Below are 18,167 nucleotides of genomic sequence, written 5' to 3'. Positions count from 1 at the left end.
ACTAAACCACTACCATCTGAACTGTCTGAGAAAGCTTCTGAGGATCCCGTGGCAGGACAAAATCCCTGACACAGTAGTCCTTAAACGTGCTGATATGCTGAGCATTCGCTCATTACTTATGAAAGCACAACTCAGATGGGCTGGCCATGTTACCAGGATGCCCGACTCTCTCGCCTCCCAAAGCAAATCTTCTTCAGTGAACTGAAGGATGGGAAGTGATCGCAAGGTGGGCAAAAAAAACGCTTCAAGGACACCCTGAAGATGTCCCTCAGAGCTTCAAGACAGAGCTGAAGTCTTAGGAAGGTCTTGCTCTAGAGCATCTCACCTGGCCTAACCTCATAAGGGATGGTGTAACCATTGCAGAATGCAAAAGGGTCAGCAATGCCATGAGACAGCAGCGCAAGGCAAAAACCTACAACACTTCCTCTGGGAGCACTCCAACATATCCTGTCAAGTGTGCCATAGTGTGTTCCGGGCTCAGATTGGCCTCATCAGCCATCTGCACACTCACCGTACTCCTGAGGCATCTTAATGAAAATGTGTTATGGTCTTCATCGACATCAACTTATGATGGACGAACCGAGTAACAGTCTATAATAAACCAGCATACTAAACGAGAACTTTAGGGGGCTGGCAGAGTTGATATTAAAAAAAAAAAAAAAAAAAAAAAAAAAAAACGAGCCCAGTATAGACCAGTAAAAGAAATTGATAGTAAAGTGAAACTTGTTAACATACAGTTCTTGCCTTTTCATCACACACTGATAAAATTGTTTACTTGGCTTGCACTACAGTTATTTAAGAGCTTGTGAAGCAAAGAAAGACATGAGCGGATGTGGATTATATCAGTAGTACTTTAAATGTCCTTTTTTTTACCCTCCTAATAGGTGTCTTAAATTTAGTTAATGAAACAATAAAGGTTACACCTCCTTTTTACAACTGCTTTGTAACCTTCTGGTTACAAGCCCTGGACTCTGACCACTGGGCCACACTGTTTCCTTAAACACTGCAAGTTAATTAATCTGAATAAGAATACATTAGACGTAGATGCTTACGATTCAAGTCTTTTAACAGAAAAGCAGTAACAGCTGTTCAAAGTAAAACCAAACACTTACTTTATTGTAGTTGCCAGCTTTAATCCCCATTGGAACTTTACTCTGTAAACAAAAGAGGTGGAAGGTAACACTTTCAAAGAATGGCTGCAAATTCATAATGAAATCCAGCTAAATATCAAGGGAATAACACCTGCATATCTCCTGCACTTCCTCGGAGTTCTGAAGTCGTTCATTTTTAATTCTGCCCTGTTAATTTATGTGGATGTTATTTCCAATGTTAGGTAATGGTTTATTTCATATAAAAAAGTAAATGTGGCAGGATTAACTATAAATGCATCTGAGAAGCACTGCTCCACTCTTGATACGCTTTCATTTCTCAGGTTAGCTTCCAATGCCCTCTCAGCGGACAGCAAAATTAAAATTAAATAGCTACTTTCCAAAGTAAATCAGGTTAGCAGCTAACCGCAGGCTAACAGCAGGCAACAATAAAACTTTCATCTGCAGTGAGCTATAACTTGAGTTTCAATGGGTAAAACAAGGCCCAAACATACACCACTTACATGCACAAACTGCTTTGCCAAACTTGGACAACAAGTTGCAAAAAACACTTTTCTTAAGTGCATGCTGAACATACTAAAACCGTACCTTGCTTAAAAAGACTTAGTCTGCCGTTACAGTTAGGGATTTTGTTTGTTTAGAAACCAAAAGTGTCTTCTACATTTTGAATGTGGAACTACATTGCTTTTACCAGTGTAAACGTTCATCAAAGTCAACAGTTCTTCACTGACTGGTGTCTGGACCTATGGTGCAATGTTAAAAGCACATTTACATAACTGAATAAGCTTGCAAGCAAGTAAAACACAAATCAAGAGTGTTTAGGGAACTACAGCCTATTTAATCGTTTATTGTGCCAGGGATGGTGGCTCTCTTGGGCATTGATTTACTTTGACAGTTCATTTGATTCCTCATGTACGGGCCATGGGATATGTGCTAGTTCATTTAAATACTCACAAAATAACTTTGTCACTGTGATGCAAGTAGTTGCATTTTGAAATACACCTCATCGTCCATCCTGGTAAAAGCAATTTCAGGACACCCATGATCACTTATAATGCACAGATGTGTATGCGCAAGGACTTTAGATTCAAAGGAATAAGTAGTCCCAGACCATGCCAATAAAAGCATGCTCAAAGGACAACTAAATTGTCCAAAGTACAGTAGGTGGGTACAGCGGAATGCGAATTTATACTTGATTTTGATAGTTCCTTCGCGAGCTGATTTTTTTTTTTTTTTATTCAGCAGAAGCAGACATGATTGTCTTTGATCTGGACATAACAAGCTGGAACGTAATTTGAATTTCAGACTGAAGTATCTGGAAAATTCCTCGTCTCACTGACAGCTACAGAGTAAAGCGATACAAAGGAAGCCATGTCCATACCTCTGGGCAAGGTTCCACTTGACAGTCCTTGATGGAGCAATGTCCATCATCTGGCCAGAAGGGACATGGTCTCTTCAGGTTTACCTGCAAAAAAATAAAAAATGCAGCATCATTATCCGACATGAAAAATCTTTACTGGGGCAATGCACCATAGGAACAGCACTAATACAGTTTTAAAAGAGCATGTAGCTCTGCTGCAGTTCACTATATTAAAATATACCCCTATGTGTTTTACTTTCAGAACTGCAGTATATATGACAAAGCAAAAATCTGCAAATGAAAAATGGTAATGGCCACTCTCATTTTTATGGAGAGAAAAAAAAAAAAAAAAAAAAAACGGTGTACCAGTGCTCATTAGCTTACCTTTTTTGAAGTTTCATGGATATATGTGGCCGCAAATCTTGCAAACCACCTGGACTCAGCTGTCAGACTAAAAGCTGTGTGAAGGACACATAGCACTTTCTCCAATTAAAAATTTCAAACCCATGAAACTCAACTACTGCAGATAGAAGCCTGGCTGCACAGTTGGTATTTTTTTTATTTTCTATTTCCATTCCCTAGAGGGCAGCTGTAACACATCTCCCAAGGAAGCATTCTGGAGTCTTTCACTAGCTCTACATCAAAAGTCAGTCAGATTACAGTAGTTCGGTCCTGTTCTTTAACCCTGACAGCGTGGCCAACGACAAACCCCAGTAAGGTCCAGACCGGCAACTCCTGTTTTAGTCCCAGCACTTTCCAAGTCTTACTCTTGTGTGTTGACTAATATTTCTGAATTAATTAATGTCTACCACTAGCTGCAGCAGTTAATGAAATAAATTGAAAAGACTATGAGTTTTTTATTATTTGATGAAAGTTCCCCCTGCACAGACAGAATTAGTACAGTCTTGTCAGTCAGGGATGTAAAGGATCATTCTGTTGTAGATTTACAGTATAATAAAAATGATTTCCATATTGTAATTTGATGATTTACTGGCAATTAAAAGCAATGGAGTAATATATGGTAACCATATGCAGATATTATACAGCCACATTAGTACACAAGATGGAGTCTATTTACTTATTATTTTGGTAACAGATTTGAACTAAGTAATAGCTAAAGACACATATTTCTGTCATTTTTAATTTATGTAGAGGCTTTAAAATACAAAAATATCACAAACATACATTCCAAATAAATTTTGGTTTAAAAAATAAAATATAAAAACCACATTCTTGGCAGGGGACACTTTTCATGATGTGCAATAAACTGATTGTTTGTTCTTGTTTGATCCTAACATGTATAAATTATTGACTATGAAGATGGATTAACAAGCATATGAATAAATTCTACTGCTTGGACAATGTAGTGAATAGACTGCGTGGGTTTGCTTCTGCTGTTCACCATTTCTTGATCTTACAAAGATGGGTCTGCTAGCATTGCTTGTTTTCATTCTGGTTCTCTGCTTTACAGATATAGAAATGGTGATAGTCCAATTTACTTTTAGTCAATATTTGAAGTTAATGAATTTTACTAGAGGTTCAGGAGAATCTCTAGCTTTTAATTGACATTTCCTTTTTATGTACAGAGCTCCTGAATCAGTTGCCATTAGGTATTTCTCATGGAGCATTACTGTGCAAATTTCTAAATGAAACTAACTAATAATTGTGTGAATGATGTTAAGACAGCATCACAGCATTACAACTATTTTTGTCACCCCATAGAAAATGTAAGGATTAAAGTAAGGGAGATCACAGTAGTTTAGATGGGTTTGATATCCAGAATATATTTGTGTACACCACCCCTGTTTATACTTGTACTGTAATCCAGTCTGTAGTCTGGTAATTCCTGATGTATGAGGGAATATTTGCGATTATAATAGACGGATACTCCCTATAATCTTCTTACCCTAAAAAACAGTTTTCTGTAAACTGACATACAATTTAGCATGTTGATGGCAAACAAACCAATATGCTACTCCTTTATTCTATGATCAGAATTTTCTTATTTAGGAATTAATGGCAATTATTAACAATTACATGAACTTGTACAGGCTTTGTAAAACTGTGCCAGGAATGGTTCAGTATGTATTTATTTAAGATCCAGGTGTTATGGAACTTACTTTATAGTATCTGAAGAAGTCTCTCTCTATTAGTTTCTGAATTTTGGGATAGATCTTGAAGTTGTTGAAGACATCAATGCTTTCTATGTCACAGAAACAGTCATCTAAGACACCTGTCAACTATAAAACACAAGGTCTTAATTAGCATTTACCGCTACCAAGGCATGCATGATTAAAAGCAACCACTTTGGTTTGCTGAAATGGACTTGGGTCGTACAATTCAGTTATATTTTCACTACTTGAAAAGAATACATACATCATCTCTGTAAAATAAAACATTTAAAAAAATGTATGCTGAACAAAATATTAAGCATTGCACATGAACATTTTATCTCAATGCAAAAAAAAAAAAAAAAAAAAAACAAGAAAAAAAGAACTTGACTGAAGAATAATTGTGGGTTACAAAAAAGGTATTGTAAATGACTTATCTACACTAGAGGCATTCAGAACACATTTGATGGACGTGCAAGAGTCATTTCTGTTAGTGCAAGTTACTGTAAACACGTCCTTACTACATGAATGCTTACTAAACCTCAGAGAAGAATTCTGTTTCTGTTACAGGAAACATCACCATGGTTCTTCGGTCCATGTAACGCTTATCAATTCAATTTCTAGAGCATTTCCTGAAATTGAAAAAATGTAAATAGGTCTGTTTTTTTTCTTCCCAAAACAACAAAAACCAAGCTAGTGATTTTCACCAAAATATCCATATAAACATATTTTCGATGTCAGAAAACACTGAATGATAAGCATTACACGGAACGTATTCCTATGTATATAAACCTTACATGCTTTACAAAATGTAGGGCACAGATTGCGCATCGATTAATTCAAATTGGTTTGGTATTTTAAACTGCTGGAACACTAAAATACTACTCATACAAACAGCTGCTGTTTGGCTCTGAGAACAATACAATTAGTTTAAGACACACATACTAAATACTGTATGCATATGATTTGCAAATGTGGGGTAGTTATTACTTGTATTATATTTGCATATGGTTTAATAACTGTGGTATAAGTTTGCTGTCACTGCTCTTCACCATAGTTGAATTCTAAAAATGCGATGCCCCAAGCTGTATAATTTTAGTTTTTACATAGTTACAGTACATAGTTAAAGCCCTTCAAGAAAAAATCAGGTCTTGCTAGTAAAATGATATGTGTAATAAAAAATACAGCAGGAGAAAACGCAATACTTTTTTTACATTTATGCTTTGCTTCTTAAACATTAATCTTGAAGATTAATACCATTTCTAGTCGGCGAATGACATCATTTCAATGTGGGTGACGTTTAAATTTCAATAATGTAAAACTGCACTACTGTCAATACAAAATAATTAAAAAAATGAATGACCTACGACAGGCACCAATGAATTGGGATTGTATTTTAGGGTGGAATTGAAAAGGATTATAGTAAAAGAACAGAAAAATAACATGAGCCAGACCAGAAGAGGCCACCCACGCTAAACTAATTGTAATAGTGACATATGCCACAGAACAGTTATACATACACAAATACATGACTAATGATTGCTCAACACAAGGAGCTACTGTAGGACCTTGCATTCAGTCTTAATTGAATGTGGAGCTTTGTCTCACACATTAATAAGTGAAAGCATGAGCTAATCAATTTGGTTAGTTGCAGCTGATACAGTTATTATTGTCCTTTAAAAATATATAACTGAGGGATATTTTGTTCCATATTGTTTCTTTTTTTTTTTTTTGCACCATCTGTTAAAGAATAACACAGCTTGCTTTTACTCTACAGACAGTAATGTTTAATAAACATAAATTAATACTACTTTAACATATAAAGGAATTGTACATTATAAAGTGTTAATTGAAACTACTATAAGTTCACAGTATTTGTCATTAACTGTATTTGTACAGTTATTTGTTCCATTAACCTAACATTAAAAACACAACTTGAAAGCACGCCAGTTTCATACCCTTTAAAATGCTGTCAATGGCACCGTAATTAGTGACAGAAAAAAGAGCACTAGATACAGCACACAGACACGTACTGTACCTACAGAATTCAAAAGTTTGATAACACGAGTTCCACTTTTCCATTTTGTTAGGCTGTATGAGTGCAAAAAAATACTGTTACCAGTCTACACAGGTATATATATATCCATATATATATATATATATATATATATATATATATATATATATATATATATATATATATATATATATATATATATATATATATAAAATAAAATACACATTAAGTGGGTGATATCAACACTGACCTCAGTTCTGGTATCCCAGGGAAATATGCGTAAAAATAGCGATGACAGCAGTCCTAGAACTACACAGTGCTGTCTGCTCATGCTGTAAATTGCTGTTTCTGGGAGACGGGACACGTTTATGTTCCCGATGTCAGTTTCTAAACTTATAATTCCAGTACGAACACACACCTTGCTATCCTTCTGCCAAAGATTACTGTGATTCACGGTGACAGCTAACCAGTCAATTAGCTTCCAGTGTTGCTGCAGCAACTCCAGCTTAGCTGTCACTTCCAGCCCACTTATTTTCCAACGACCCCGCCCCCAAATAAAAGTTGTATGGAAGCAAACTGGCCAGCACCTGCTGTCTTATACTTGTAGTTTTTTTCCGCTCAAAATCCAGTTAAAGAACCCAACAACCGTGCAGAGCGGGACTACAAATTCCAGAGGCTACTGTATAGAGGCTCTCGAGGGACCCAATCAGAGTAAACCACGCGGTCTAAAATCACAAGTGGTCTGTGCCCAAACTTTCAACATGAACAGTTAAAGTTGGAGACCAAAATCGTTTTGTATTTCATTGAAAAAACAATAAATATAGCCCCTTCCCCCAAAAAAGTCGCAAATTTGACACGGTACTATGACCAAAAGAGGCAGCTAAAACCTAACTAAAGAACAGTGATATTGTTGTAAATAAACAATGACATCGTAATCACTACCGAAATTACTTAACATTACAAGGAATCTACTTACAGAGAGGCCTGGAAAAAACAGAGCCCTGGTTAGAAATATAACAAAATATATCTAAAACAAACACAATTACACACATTTTATTACCGTTTAATTCAATAACAAAAAAGAAAACCGTTGTTTTAAACAACTCAAAACCACCACGTATGATTAAGATCCTTTAAAAAAAAAAAAAAAAAAAAAAGTAATTACTCTATTATGGAACTCATCTCTAAACTATTAATTCATTTCAGTACATTAGTAAACACAATCCCATCTCCGCCTAATAACAGAAAACCACTGTACACACGTAGGAGGGCCCTCATAAGCCCAGACCACATTAATGTGTAGGTTAACAATTTGTATTTGAAACAGTTTGTCAGAATTATACAAAAATGCAATGCAAGAAGATCAGTCACATCTGGCAATGTGTTGTATAGATACGCAGCTGAAGACTAAGTATGAAGACTCGATCTTTTATACCGAAACACTATTGTTGTTCTGTACAAGTTTCAGTAGTTCAATGTTCAGTGAAAAAAATAACACCCAAATCCCACTGTTTAATTTTTGTTTTGTTTTATAATGCAGCTAGGTTATAATAAAGTGTACAATCCACAGGGTTAGATCAGAATATGTTTGATTATGTATATTATGTGTTAAAATAAAAAAAAATAAAAAAAGCAGTGTTCCAAATTTATTTCATTAATGGCATGAATGTATTTCCCTCAGTGCAATCCTCAAGCTTTAAGGTTAATTGAAACATGTCTCTGAATTGCTCTGTGCAAGGCTGATCTTACGCACAACTGAGCAGGGGTTTGTGTCTATCTTTGGATAAAATGAGGTTATTAATTGATAGAAAAAATATGCCATTTTGTTAGTATCATTATTATCATCAATGTAATATTGCCGAAAACTAACAAAAAAAATCATTGCTTCAGGAAGCTCCAATAAAAATACATACCCTACAAAAATCTGACTAAAGCTGCAAAACATGTTAATAATGACAATATGCTGCAAATAACAATTTACTTGAATTGACAGAATAAATGATTGTTGAATACTGTGTATATGTAACAGAGACTTAAACTTGCCCTCAAATGTCAGGTTCCTTACAATACCTTCTTCATGTTGTGCATTCGTACATTAAGAACATGCTATTCCTCAGTGGCCTTGGAGAGCAGTAACAGCATTGTGCACAAAGGAACGATAATTCAGCCATCAGCACTGTGGCTTCATTTTTGTACACAATTACGCATTCATAAGTTATATGTCTATTCCACTGAAGGTTGTCCCTTGCAGCCCAATCGAATTGAATATGATGATTGGATTTTGATGGCTACCACTTAACTGTTCCATGCACTAACTACTCTTACTCAGCTTCCACGTCATTCTACTATCTGTACATCGTCTGTAAAATACTTGCAGTACCTGTGTTTCATTCTATGCTAAAGACATTTACGTTTTAACCTGTCCACATACCATAAATGGACATGAGGTCCATTCAATTTGTACTTGTGTGTGAATATATATATATAAAGCCAAATACATGTAGCAAGTATATCTTAACGTAACTCCCCCAGTTTAGTGTGATTTGCAAATTAATGCCTCAACGGTTTGCATACTTGTATCTAAGACACAAATCTAAATATGTATTGACAAAAAAACAGCTGTCTGAAATTATACAGTATATGTTTTTATCATCCAGTGCCCTGTAATATTAAAATCAGCACTCCCAAAAATAGTGGCATCATCTGAAATACCCACACCTGTGGTATAAATATCAGCCGTCTGCACTGTGGCGCTCTGAAGGAGTATACAATATGCCTGAGAGAGTAGGTGCATGTGACACGGCACCTTTTTCACAAGGTCATGTAACTGGGCATTCTGACTGTTGGTAAAAGGCGAGGCAGATTGCCAAAGACCTTGGACTGTCAAATGGGCGTTTGCATAACATTATTGTGACGTATCGTCAGGAGATTGTGACCGCTGCCCATCGACCGGCACAAACTGTGCACAACGGGCACTTGTTTGCCAGGTCCATTCTGATAAAGCCTTGTGAACATTGCTAGCTCCATGACCAACATAAAGCATAATGGGGACTGATAGCATGGGCAGCGGGCGAGTGGCCTGACAGAAACCCATGCTCACTCATGCCAACGTACAGCACAGAAAGCACTGGGCCTGGTAGATGTCAGACAGACCTCTACAGTTTTGGAGGACTGTTCTGATCTCAGATGGATTCCAGTTCCAACAACTCCATTCAAATAGGCGCATTTGGGTATAGAGGAGGCCTGGAGATTAATTTGCAGAACGATTGCTTAAAAGCAACAGTAAAACACTGTAGCTGCAATGTCATGGTCTGGAGTGCGATTTGGTTCAGTGCAAAGATGTCTCAATTCGTCACGTTATATTGCTACCCTTCAGAACCATCTCATTCCATTGTACCGCAGAAAAGGGGTTTTGCAGTTTACATTGCACCAGCTGCAGGAAGACAGCACCACATACTGAATGTCCAGAATCACCACTACCTGAAAGAGACAACATGGGCTGCAACTTCATTCCTGGACTCCTCAGTCCCAACATGAACCCTGCTGAACATGTCTGGGAACAGCTTGATAAACAATTATGAAAAACCACTACCTGCCAACGTGAAAGAACTGCGGTCAAAACTTATCGAACTGTGGCAAAATCTGGACCAGTGTATAGAGAATCTCACCGATTCCATGCTTGCATGGGTTCAGGCCCAAAATGCCAAGTTACCAGATTTGTTTTTGCTCAGCTTTGTGGTTATGTTGCGTCACAGTTCGGTGTAATAAATGTCAGCTCTGTTTCAACACTGCTCATTTGAATATGGCAGGGCATTGTATAATATATGCCAGGGAATGAACGTGAGGATATAGCAGCAGTAAAGATTTACAGTACAAGAATCTGTTTAGTGCAGTGCCAGAACAGCAAGTCAGCTTTTTGTGCAAATAATATAGGACACAGTGTGTAGACTGACATTAATATATATATATATATAATGCAAAAAATTCCGATTTTATTTAATGCATGTACTTTACTATTTTTACCGACAACCACATTTTGGGTGAGCCATACCACATGAATATTTTTATATTTAAAATGGCTTACCGTTTTTACGTCTTTATAAAAAAATAATATGTGTTCAACAAACATTAACTAACACTGTGTAAAATATTCTTATTTTGTAAGAAAAAACTAAAGATTCAAATTTAAAAAAAACTGTTTTGCGGAAAGCCTTGCTATAGCAGCAAAAACAGACACTGTCACTTTAAGGAGATGCATTGATGACGTCAACATAATGTGCCAGAGGAAATTGCTAGAAGAGTTAAATACTCAGTATTATTTACATTATAACAAGGAATTATTGGGAAAAGTTGAATGCTCAATTACAATAACACTGTAACAAATAAATGTCAAACTTGTGTTTAAAAGGAAATGGCATAAATATACTTACGTGACAGAAGCAACTCTGATCTGAACTGGAGGTTATAGACCGTTGGCTTTGCTGTGTGCTGCCGGATTTAATGTTGTTCAACCATCCCAAAACAAAATCACTACCCAGCAAGAACACAACAAGAGCCAGCCCTCTACACCGTAATGTAATATTTATCATCACGGATCAGAAAGTAAAACAACAACAGAAGGCTTTCTCGTAGCATTCACAATCGAAACCATAAACAAACGTAGAGCCACTGGAAACTACAGCGAGCAGAAATGATACGAAACCATTAATAATTAAAAGAATACTTAGACAACACGTCGAGTTTCAATCAGAAATAACGTTAGAAATACTACCACCCTGCTACTAATTTTCCTAACAAAGAATAATCAAACGTGATATATTGTTTAATCAGCTCACAGCAGAGTGATGTGCTGTAACCCCGAGAGTAGAGTGATCAGCCAGTGTTGAAGAATAAACAGTACTACTGCCCCTGGAGGTGAAAGGAAGAATAGTTTTTTTGAAATACGTTTTATAAAGTACAGTAACATACTTGCCAACATTTGGAAACTGTGCAGAATTTTTTTTTTTTTTTCTATGTGTAAATGTCGGGACGGCCCTTCTTTCCTGGACTGCCAAAACACAGACGAGACATTCGGTATCGGTGGAAAAACGAGTTGCGGTTCCACTGCATTTGTACACTCAAAGGTGGCATCAGAACCCATTTTCAATCACTACATTTCTAATACCGGAAGGAAAGAAAACAGGATGTGTGGCCACACAAAAAACAATGACATTAACAAAAATAGATATATTCATTAATTGATAATTATATGAATAAAATGCAAATAAGCAAAACATTCTACCGCACATACTAATATATGGAAATAAATACTATTAATAATATAGTCTACACCCCCTTGAACTTTATTCACATTTTGTTGTGTCAGTGCTTTAGAGTTTCATGCATTTAAATGAGGATTTTTTTCCCCCACTTATCTACACACATACTCAGCACTGTTAAGGGGAAAAAAACGTTTTTATTGAGAAAAAAAAAAACAACAACTATATATTAAAAATACAAACCGGAAAGATCATAATTGGATAAGTCTCCACTCCCCTGAGTTAATACTTGGTGGAAGCACCTTTGGCAGCAATTTGGGTGATCTTCCAACCAGAAGGCTGGTGGGAAGGAGTTGTATATGAGTCTTTGTCATTTATGCCGGCTTTACTGAGACATTTCCCGGAGTGCCAAAACACACAGAGGTTGCGTGGCATTTAAGGATACAAATGGTCACGTATAGTTTTATTTAAGTTGTAAAACCAAAAATACAATGTTCTTTTCTTACAACAATATTATACAACTGTACTTTGATTAAGTAAAAAAAAAAAAAAAAGTGTATTATATGTATTCGCTATTTACAATTGTTATGAATTTCCTATTCATCAGTATTACAAAATTAACTTGGCTCATCAGGCACCTATATATATATATATATATATATATATATATATATATATATATATATATATATATATATATATATATATATATTTTTTAGCCATGTTTATCACACGGAAATGTCTGATAAACAATGACATCATTAGTTGCGCAGAAATCCACTGAGCACCAAATTGTTGTTAGTGCGGCTGTAATACTCACACACACAATTAGTGCGCATTAACTAACCGAACTAAATTAATAACCGCACTCGATACTTGCTCTGAAAAGGATTAACTAGCGCGGTTGTCGCTGTCCTTTGTAACCGAAGTGTGTGTGTATACAAACCATATTAAGAGCAATTGGTGAACTCACAAACGTATTTAGCCTGTGTGTGTAGGTAGCCTAAGTGATGCTTCCAATTAACATATCGATTTTGTATTTATAATCATGGCTACACTACCTCTAATTGTGATTAAAAGTATGGCCTGCTAGTTTCTTCAAGCTGTACTTCTGACTCTTCAGATATTTATCCATTAATCTCTGATGCATACCCAAAACTTCATTGTTAGGACCCCTGTTTGACCATGTATTTGTTTTGATTATTTTAGCTATGTTTATTTTGTTAAAATATTTTGTTTCTATTGTCTTATTTCCTCCACTTAGTTTACCTACTCCTTGATCACAACATCACCTGTATTGAATTATTTGAAGTGTAATTGTTCTAAATTGGTACACATGTTTAAACCTATTAATTGGCAACTAACCAAATAATCTAGTTATTTCAATTAAACCTTAAATTAATCAGTACAATAATCCTAACCACTATGCCCTCCCTGGCTTGTTAGGGGCACTACTCATATCATATTGGCCAAGCCCTGGCTTGATGAATGAAATGCCATTTTCGTGTGGCATATGAGATCAGGCCACAGCTGGGGTCAGAGTTGAGCTTCAGGAAGTAGTCATGGAGTACAGGAAGTCCTTTTTATTTGAGGGTGTGCTTCACAAAGGAAGATTCTTTGGGAAAAGGAAAGACTTTCCCCAATTACTTGGAATAAAATCATAGGAAGTATGATGTACAAAAAAAAATCTGTCTCTCTCAAGCAGTCACACAGTGAGTGTCTAAACAAAGTTGGCTTCTGAAAAAGGTTCTCACTGTCAAAGTAAGATCTTTAAGGTCAGCACGTGAGTGGTAAACTAATCTAAAATGATATACACTAAACAGGCAAAACATAGTCAAACTGTCCACAATCTCCAAAAACCTAAAGAACAGTTAATTCCTGTTTCCCGAAACAAATTGTATTTACAGTAAATAGATCACAAAAGTGGAGAGAAAAGTTAATATTCAGCAACACACATTAAAGGGATAAAAACAAGCAAAATAACAGCTGGCTGAAGTGAATTTCTGGGGAAACTCTAAATATTTATGTAAATTGATAACACAGGTCATTGAGCATCAAAGTGTACGACGTTACAACATGATCAAAAACAAAAAAACAAAAAACAAAAAACAAACACAACTTGGGTTGCTCATGGAGGACATCTTCAAAGCTCAGCTCAAAGTTTTTCAGCCTCTCCCTCAGACCCGGGTTGACCCATCAAGTTTCAAGTAAAAGAGAAAAGAGCTGTTGACAAGCATCAAATGAATATCTAAAGAAGATGAAGAAGCAAGTCGGCTCCCCCATTAATGTTTTTGTTTGCACAAAAATTAATACAACTTTATTATTCTGGTCTACTAAAATAATAAGAGTTGGGTGTTTCAAACTACATTATTAGACAAAGAAAAAGAGTGGTGATATCTTTTATTGGACTAACTGAACAATAATTAATCACAAGCTTTCAAGACCTCAAAGGTCTCTTCTTCAGGTGAAAGTAGAAAAGAAAGATTGATTTGCACATTGAAGGTGGCATCAGAACCCATTTTGAATCAATTCTAATAAAAATTAAATAAATTAATTCATTGATAATTATATGAATAAATTGCAAATAAGCAAAACATTTTAACAGCACATACTATTATATGGAAAGAAATAATACTTCGATAATATATATATATATATATATATTTCTATAATATATACTCTATATATATAATATATATATATATATTATTAATGGGTACCATCACGTAAAGTTTCGTTTGTGAGTGGACTGGTGGTTCCACGAAAGTTTTATTGAGGCGGGATTTCAGAAAGGTTAATGCCATCTCCAAATTTGATGCATATCCCATGCCTCGGATGGATGAGCTCCTCGACCGACTGGGAGGAGCGCAGTTAATTTGGACTTTGGATCTGACGAATAGATACTGGCAAATTCCAACTACCCAGAGTATTCACAAGAGAAAACTGCGAGCTGGTCCTAACACTCCATCAGCAGTCAGATCTACCTGGAGAGGGCATATTATTAGACTTTCAGCCGTCATTGAGGAAGCGGGGCTGACAGCTAATCTGGGCAAGTTTGTATTTGGCAAACAGGAAACCCAATATCTTGGCTTCATTATGGGTAATGGCCGGGTCAAGCTGATCACCTCTGAAGTCCAGATGGAGATGTCGATCCCGAGAACCAAGCTGCTTGTGAGATTGCTATTGGGGTTAGCAGGCTACTATCACCGCTTAATCCCCGAGCATACCACCATAGTTAACCCCTTTGTAGAGCTCACCAAAAAGACAGCTGCAAAAATAGTTAAATGGACAGTAGAGTGTCAGGAGGCCTTTGATACGATTAAAAGGAGACTGCCAAGCCCCAGTGCTTATTTTACCAGATTTCAGTAAGGAGTTCATCCCCCAGACCGATGCCTCCTAGGTTGGTCTGGGGGCGGTCCTGTCCCAAGAAGAGGATGGGGTAGAATACAAATTATTTATATGAGCAAGAAAATGGCTCCAGGGGAGATTAACTTCTCATTGAGTGTTTGGCCATCAAATGGGCCACTCTGCCCTTCGCTATTACTTGCTGGGGCATTCTTTTACTCTTGTCATGGATCATGCTCCTTTAAGGTGGTTACACACAATGAAGGACAATAATGCCAGGATAACTTGGTGGTATCTGGCACTGCAACCCTTCACACTACACTGAGAAACATTGTGCTGTTTTTTTTTCAAGGGAGGGGGTATCCATTGGGGAACTTACAGTTGGCCGAGTGTTCCTTCGGCATCACTCTGAGGGGTGAGATGTGTGAGAGAGAGAGGAAGAATTCAAACTGTAAATCTCCCTCCTTACCAGAAAGGGCGCTGTGTAAGGTTGGTGGTATGCTTCCTCCTAGGTGGGCAGCCTTGACAGTAGGCTGAAACCGGAAGGTGACCATATTAGGGGGAGCGGGGTAGTTGCACATACCTGGAAGGACTCCATTGCAATCTGCTGCAGGGCGGCCCTCTGTTGGAGAAACCATGGCGACGGGTTGATTGCGGGGAGAAGTTTTGGGGTACAAAGGGGAAAGCAGCTACGTCAGTACTCGTCCTTGCTCTGAAAGCTTAATACAGCCAGAGCTTGTGTTTTGTTATTGTTGTGTTTTGTAGAGGAGAATTAAGAGGCAGGAGCTGCAGCCACAGGGCCAGCACCAAACCCGGAGCATGTCCCTCACAGCACAGCACCAGCAGTCATCGTTATTCCCAAAGGAAATGTACACATTTTTGTGGATGGAGGACTGTGGTTTAGAAGTGTTTTCTTTTTGTTTAGAACAGGACTGTAACCTGCTGTGTTCCCCCAGATACCATTGCTGGTAAAGGGGTGGATTATTATTATTATTATTTGCTGATTTAAAATAAACACGGAACTTTTGGGAGAATGCTGTCTGGACATTGCATTGTTTTACCACATCACTCACATCCTGTTCACACACTGTATAAAATAAGCAGTCACAAAGTGGACAAACAACTGTAACATTTATAATAATAGGTTATATTTAAATGTTTAAGCAAGGGGTACAAGTTGAAATAATTAGAAACTTTAAAATAACATTGATTTAAATAGAAACTAGTAAGAAGTTTTGAACGTACTGAAATGGAATCAACACAAGTGTTTGTGGGTTAGCATTTCCTGGAGGGAATGTTTAGTAGCAACACAGCCCCCCTTCAGCCCGGAAGCAAGTAGCTTCTTATTGGTGCTCACACAGCAAGTATCCAGTCCTGAGTTTATGATGAATGTCTGTCCTGTATTGTTGGTCCCCGATTAAAGTCGCCTTGTTGAAGACCATACCTGGAATGGTTTTAAATTGTTGAAACCCACACAGAGTCTCTGAAAAGTCTTGCAAAACTAAGTCACATCGATAATTCAGAAATTTGAGATAACCCTTTTAATTTTATGGTGGTGGGGCTACAGGGGGGACTAAGGTAAACTTTGGGATGGCATCAGCTGCCCCCTCCCCTCTTGTCACCCCTGGATGTTACCCAGGTCTCTCTTTACTACCTAGGTTTGCAATACTTATCAGGTGCGGGTGATAAATAATACAATTAAATAATAGAATTAAATTAAACAAAACTTGCATATGCAGATGTTTCTTTTAAGCATGGAAAATCCGACCCTCTCCCTGCGACCTTACACACCCTCCCACTTTACAAGACACTGGCCATTCAACGGCCACTCCACCCCTAAAACACAACCACCCACTCTCAAGTTCACAAATGTCAATTTTTGCCCTCTTCCACGGGCAGGCTTAAGGGTGGGTTGGTCCCTCCGATGTTTCCAAGGAGGGACCTAGGACCAGTGAGGAGGGACACGGACGGCTTGTCCAGGGCGACCACAACGCAGGCCGGTGACTGGGAGCCAGGACTGGCAGGCAGAGGCGTGCAACTGTGGACCTGCACAGCGACTTCACCTGGGATCCCAGGTGGAGAGTAGCACTAGGCAAGGGGAGTGGAGCAATCACCAGGGGGAATGCTAGTGATGTCTGCCTCTTGCACAGAGGCATCTGGCATTCAAGGGGGAGTGGAGCAAGGTGCCTGGCTGTGCTGCGACCTGGGAGCCAGGTCAAGCAGAGGGAGGTCTGGGCATTTCGGCCCGGTGTCCACGCTACCGGGACAAGGGACCTCCCTCGGCAACGCCGGACTGGCATGCAGGGGGGTCGGGGCTGCTCCTGCCTGCTCTCACCTCTGGAGCAGCAGCTCCAGCTCTGTCGGCTCCCGCTCCTTTATTTCCAATGGGGGCAACCCCAGCTCCCGTTTTTGCCTCTCATTCTCCACCTTCTGAGCAGCAGTGTTCTTATTGATCTGAGCGATCAATTCTTTTAAACTGTCCATTCTCTCTCTCTGGGTCTTTATGGGGGCCCACACACACTGCCACCAAATGTAAAACAGACTGCCCTCTAAAAACAGACCCAGGACACAATGACATGATTTTTTGTAACGTGGTTGTGCTATGTTTTTTAAATAAAACTAAAATAAATAAACAGAAGCAAAAACAAAACACCTAGCTCCCTTGGAGCACTAACTAAACAAAAGACTTGCCCTAACTAACATGGTGCAGCTAAGCTGCTTTCCCATCCGAGAACAAAACACAAATCAACACACAAGGTTTGACACTACCTTCTTTTATGATTGTACATACAACTGGACTCTTCACTCTGTAGCCACCCCTTTTAAAACACCGCACCTGGCACTAATTTGCAATAATGACCAGGTGCGGGTGATAATTCAAAAATAAACAAACAATAAGTGCAATTAAACAATAGAATTAATTTAAACAAAACGTGCATATACAAATTTTTTTTTAATCAGGGAAAA

The 18,167-nt window shown here is 37.8% G+C and overlaps 1 protein-coding gene across 2 annotated transcripts in view; it reads right to left on the bottom strand.

The window, feature by feature from the left end:
* The window catches only part of ero1b (endoplasmic reticulum oxidoreductase 1 beta), a 52,351-nt gene extending 40,865 nt beyond the window's left edge, over positions 1-11,486 (bottom strand). The window contains exons 1-4 of one of the 2 annotated variants that reach the window (XM_041250813.1): positions 11,028-11,486; positions 4,590-4,709; positions 2,491-2,574; positions 1,113-1,154 (exon numbers count right to left, since the gene is read on the bottom strand). In XM_041250813.1, the coding sequence (XP_041106747.1) occupies positions 1,113-1,154; positions 2,491-2,574; positions 4,590-4,709; positions 11,028-11,186 (405 nt within the window). In that variant the 5' untranslated portion in view covers positions 11,187-11,486. The remainder of the gene's footprint in view (positions 1-1,112; positions 1,155-2,490; positions 2,575-4,589; positions 4,710-11,027) is intronic. The other variant, XM_041250812.1, reaches the window with a different exon arrangement.
* Between the last annotated feature and the right edge of the window lie 6,681 nt (positions 11,487-18,167).

This window comes from Polyodon spathula, chromosome 5 (assembly GCF_017654505.1).
Source record: "Polyodon spathula isolate WHYD16114869_AA chromosome 5, ASM1765450v1, whole genome shotgun sequence".
Classification (NCBI taxonomy): domain Eukaryota; kingdom Metazoa; phylum Chordata; class Actinopteri; order Acipenseriformes; family Polyodontidae; genus Polyodon; species Polyodon spathula.
This window is presented reverse-complemented; position numbering and strand designations above follow the sequence as displayed.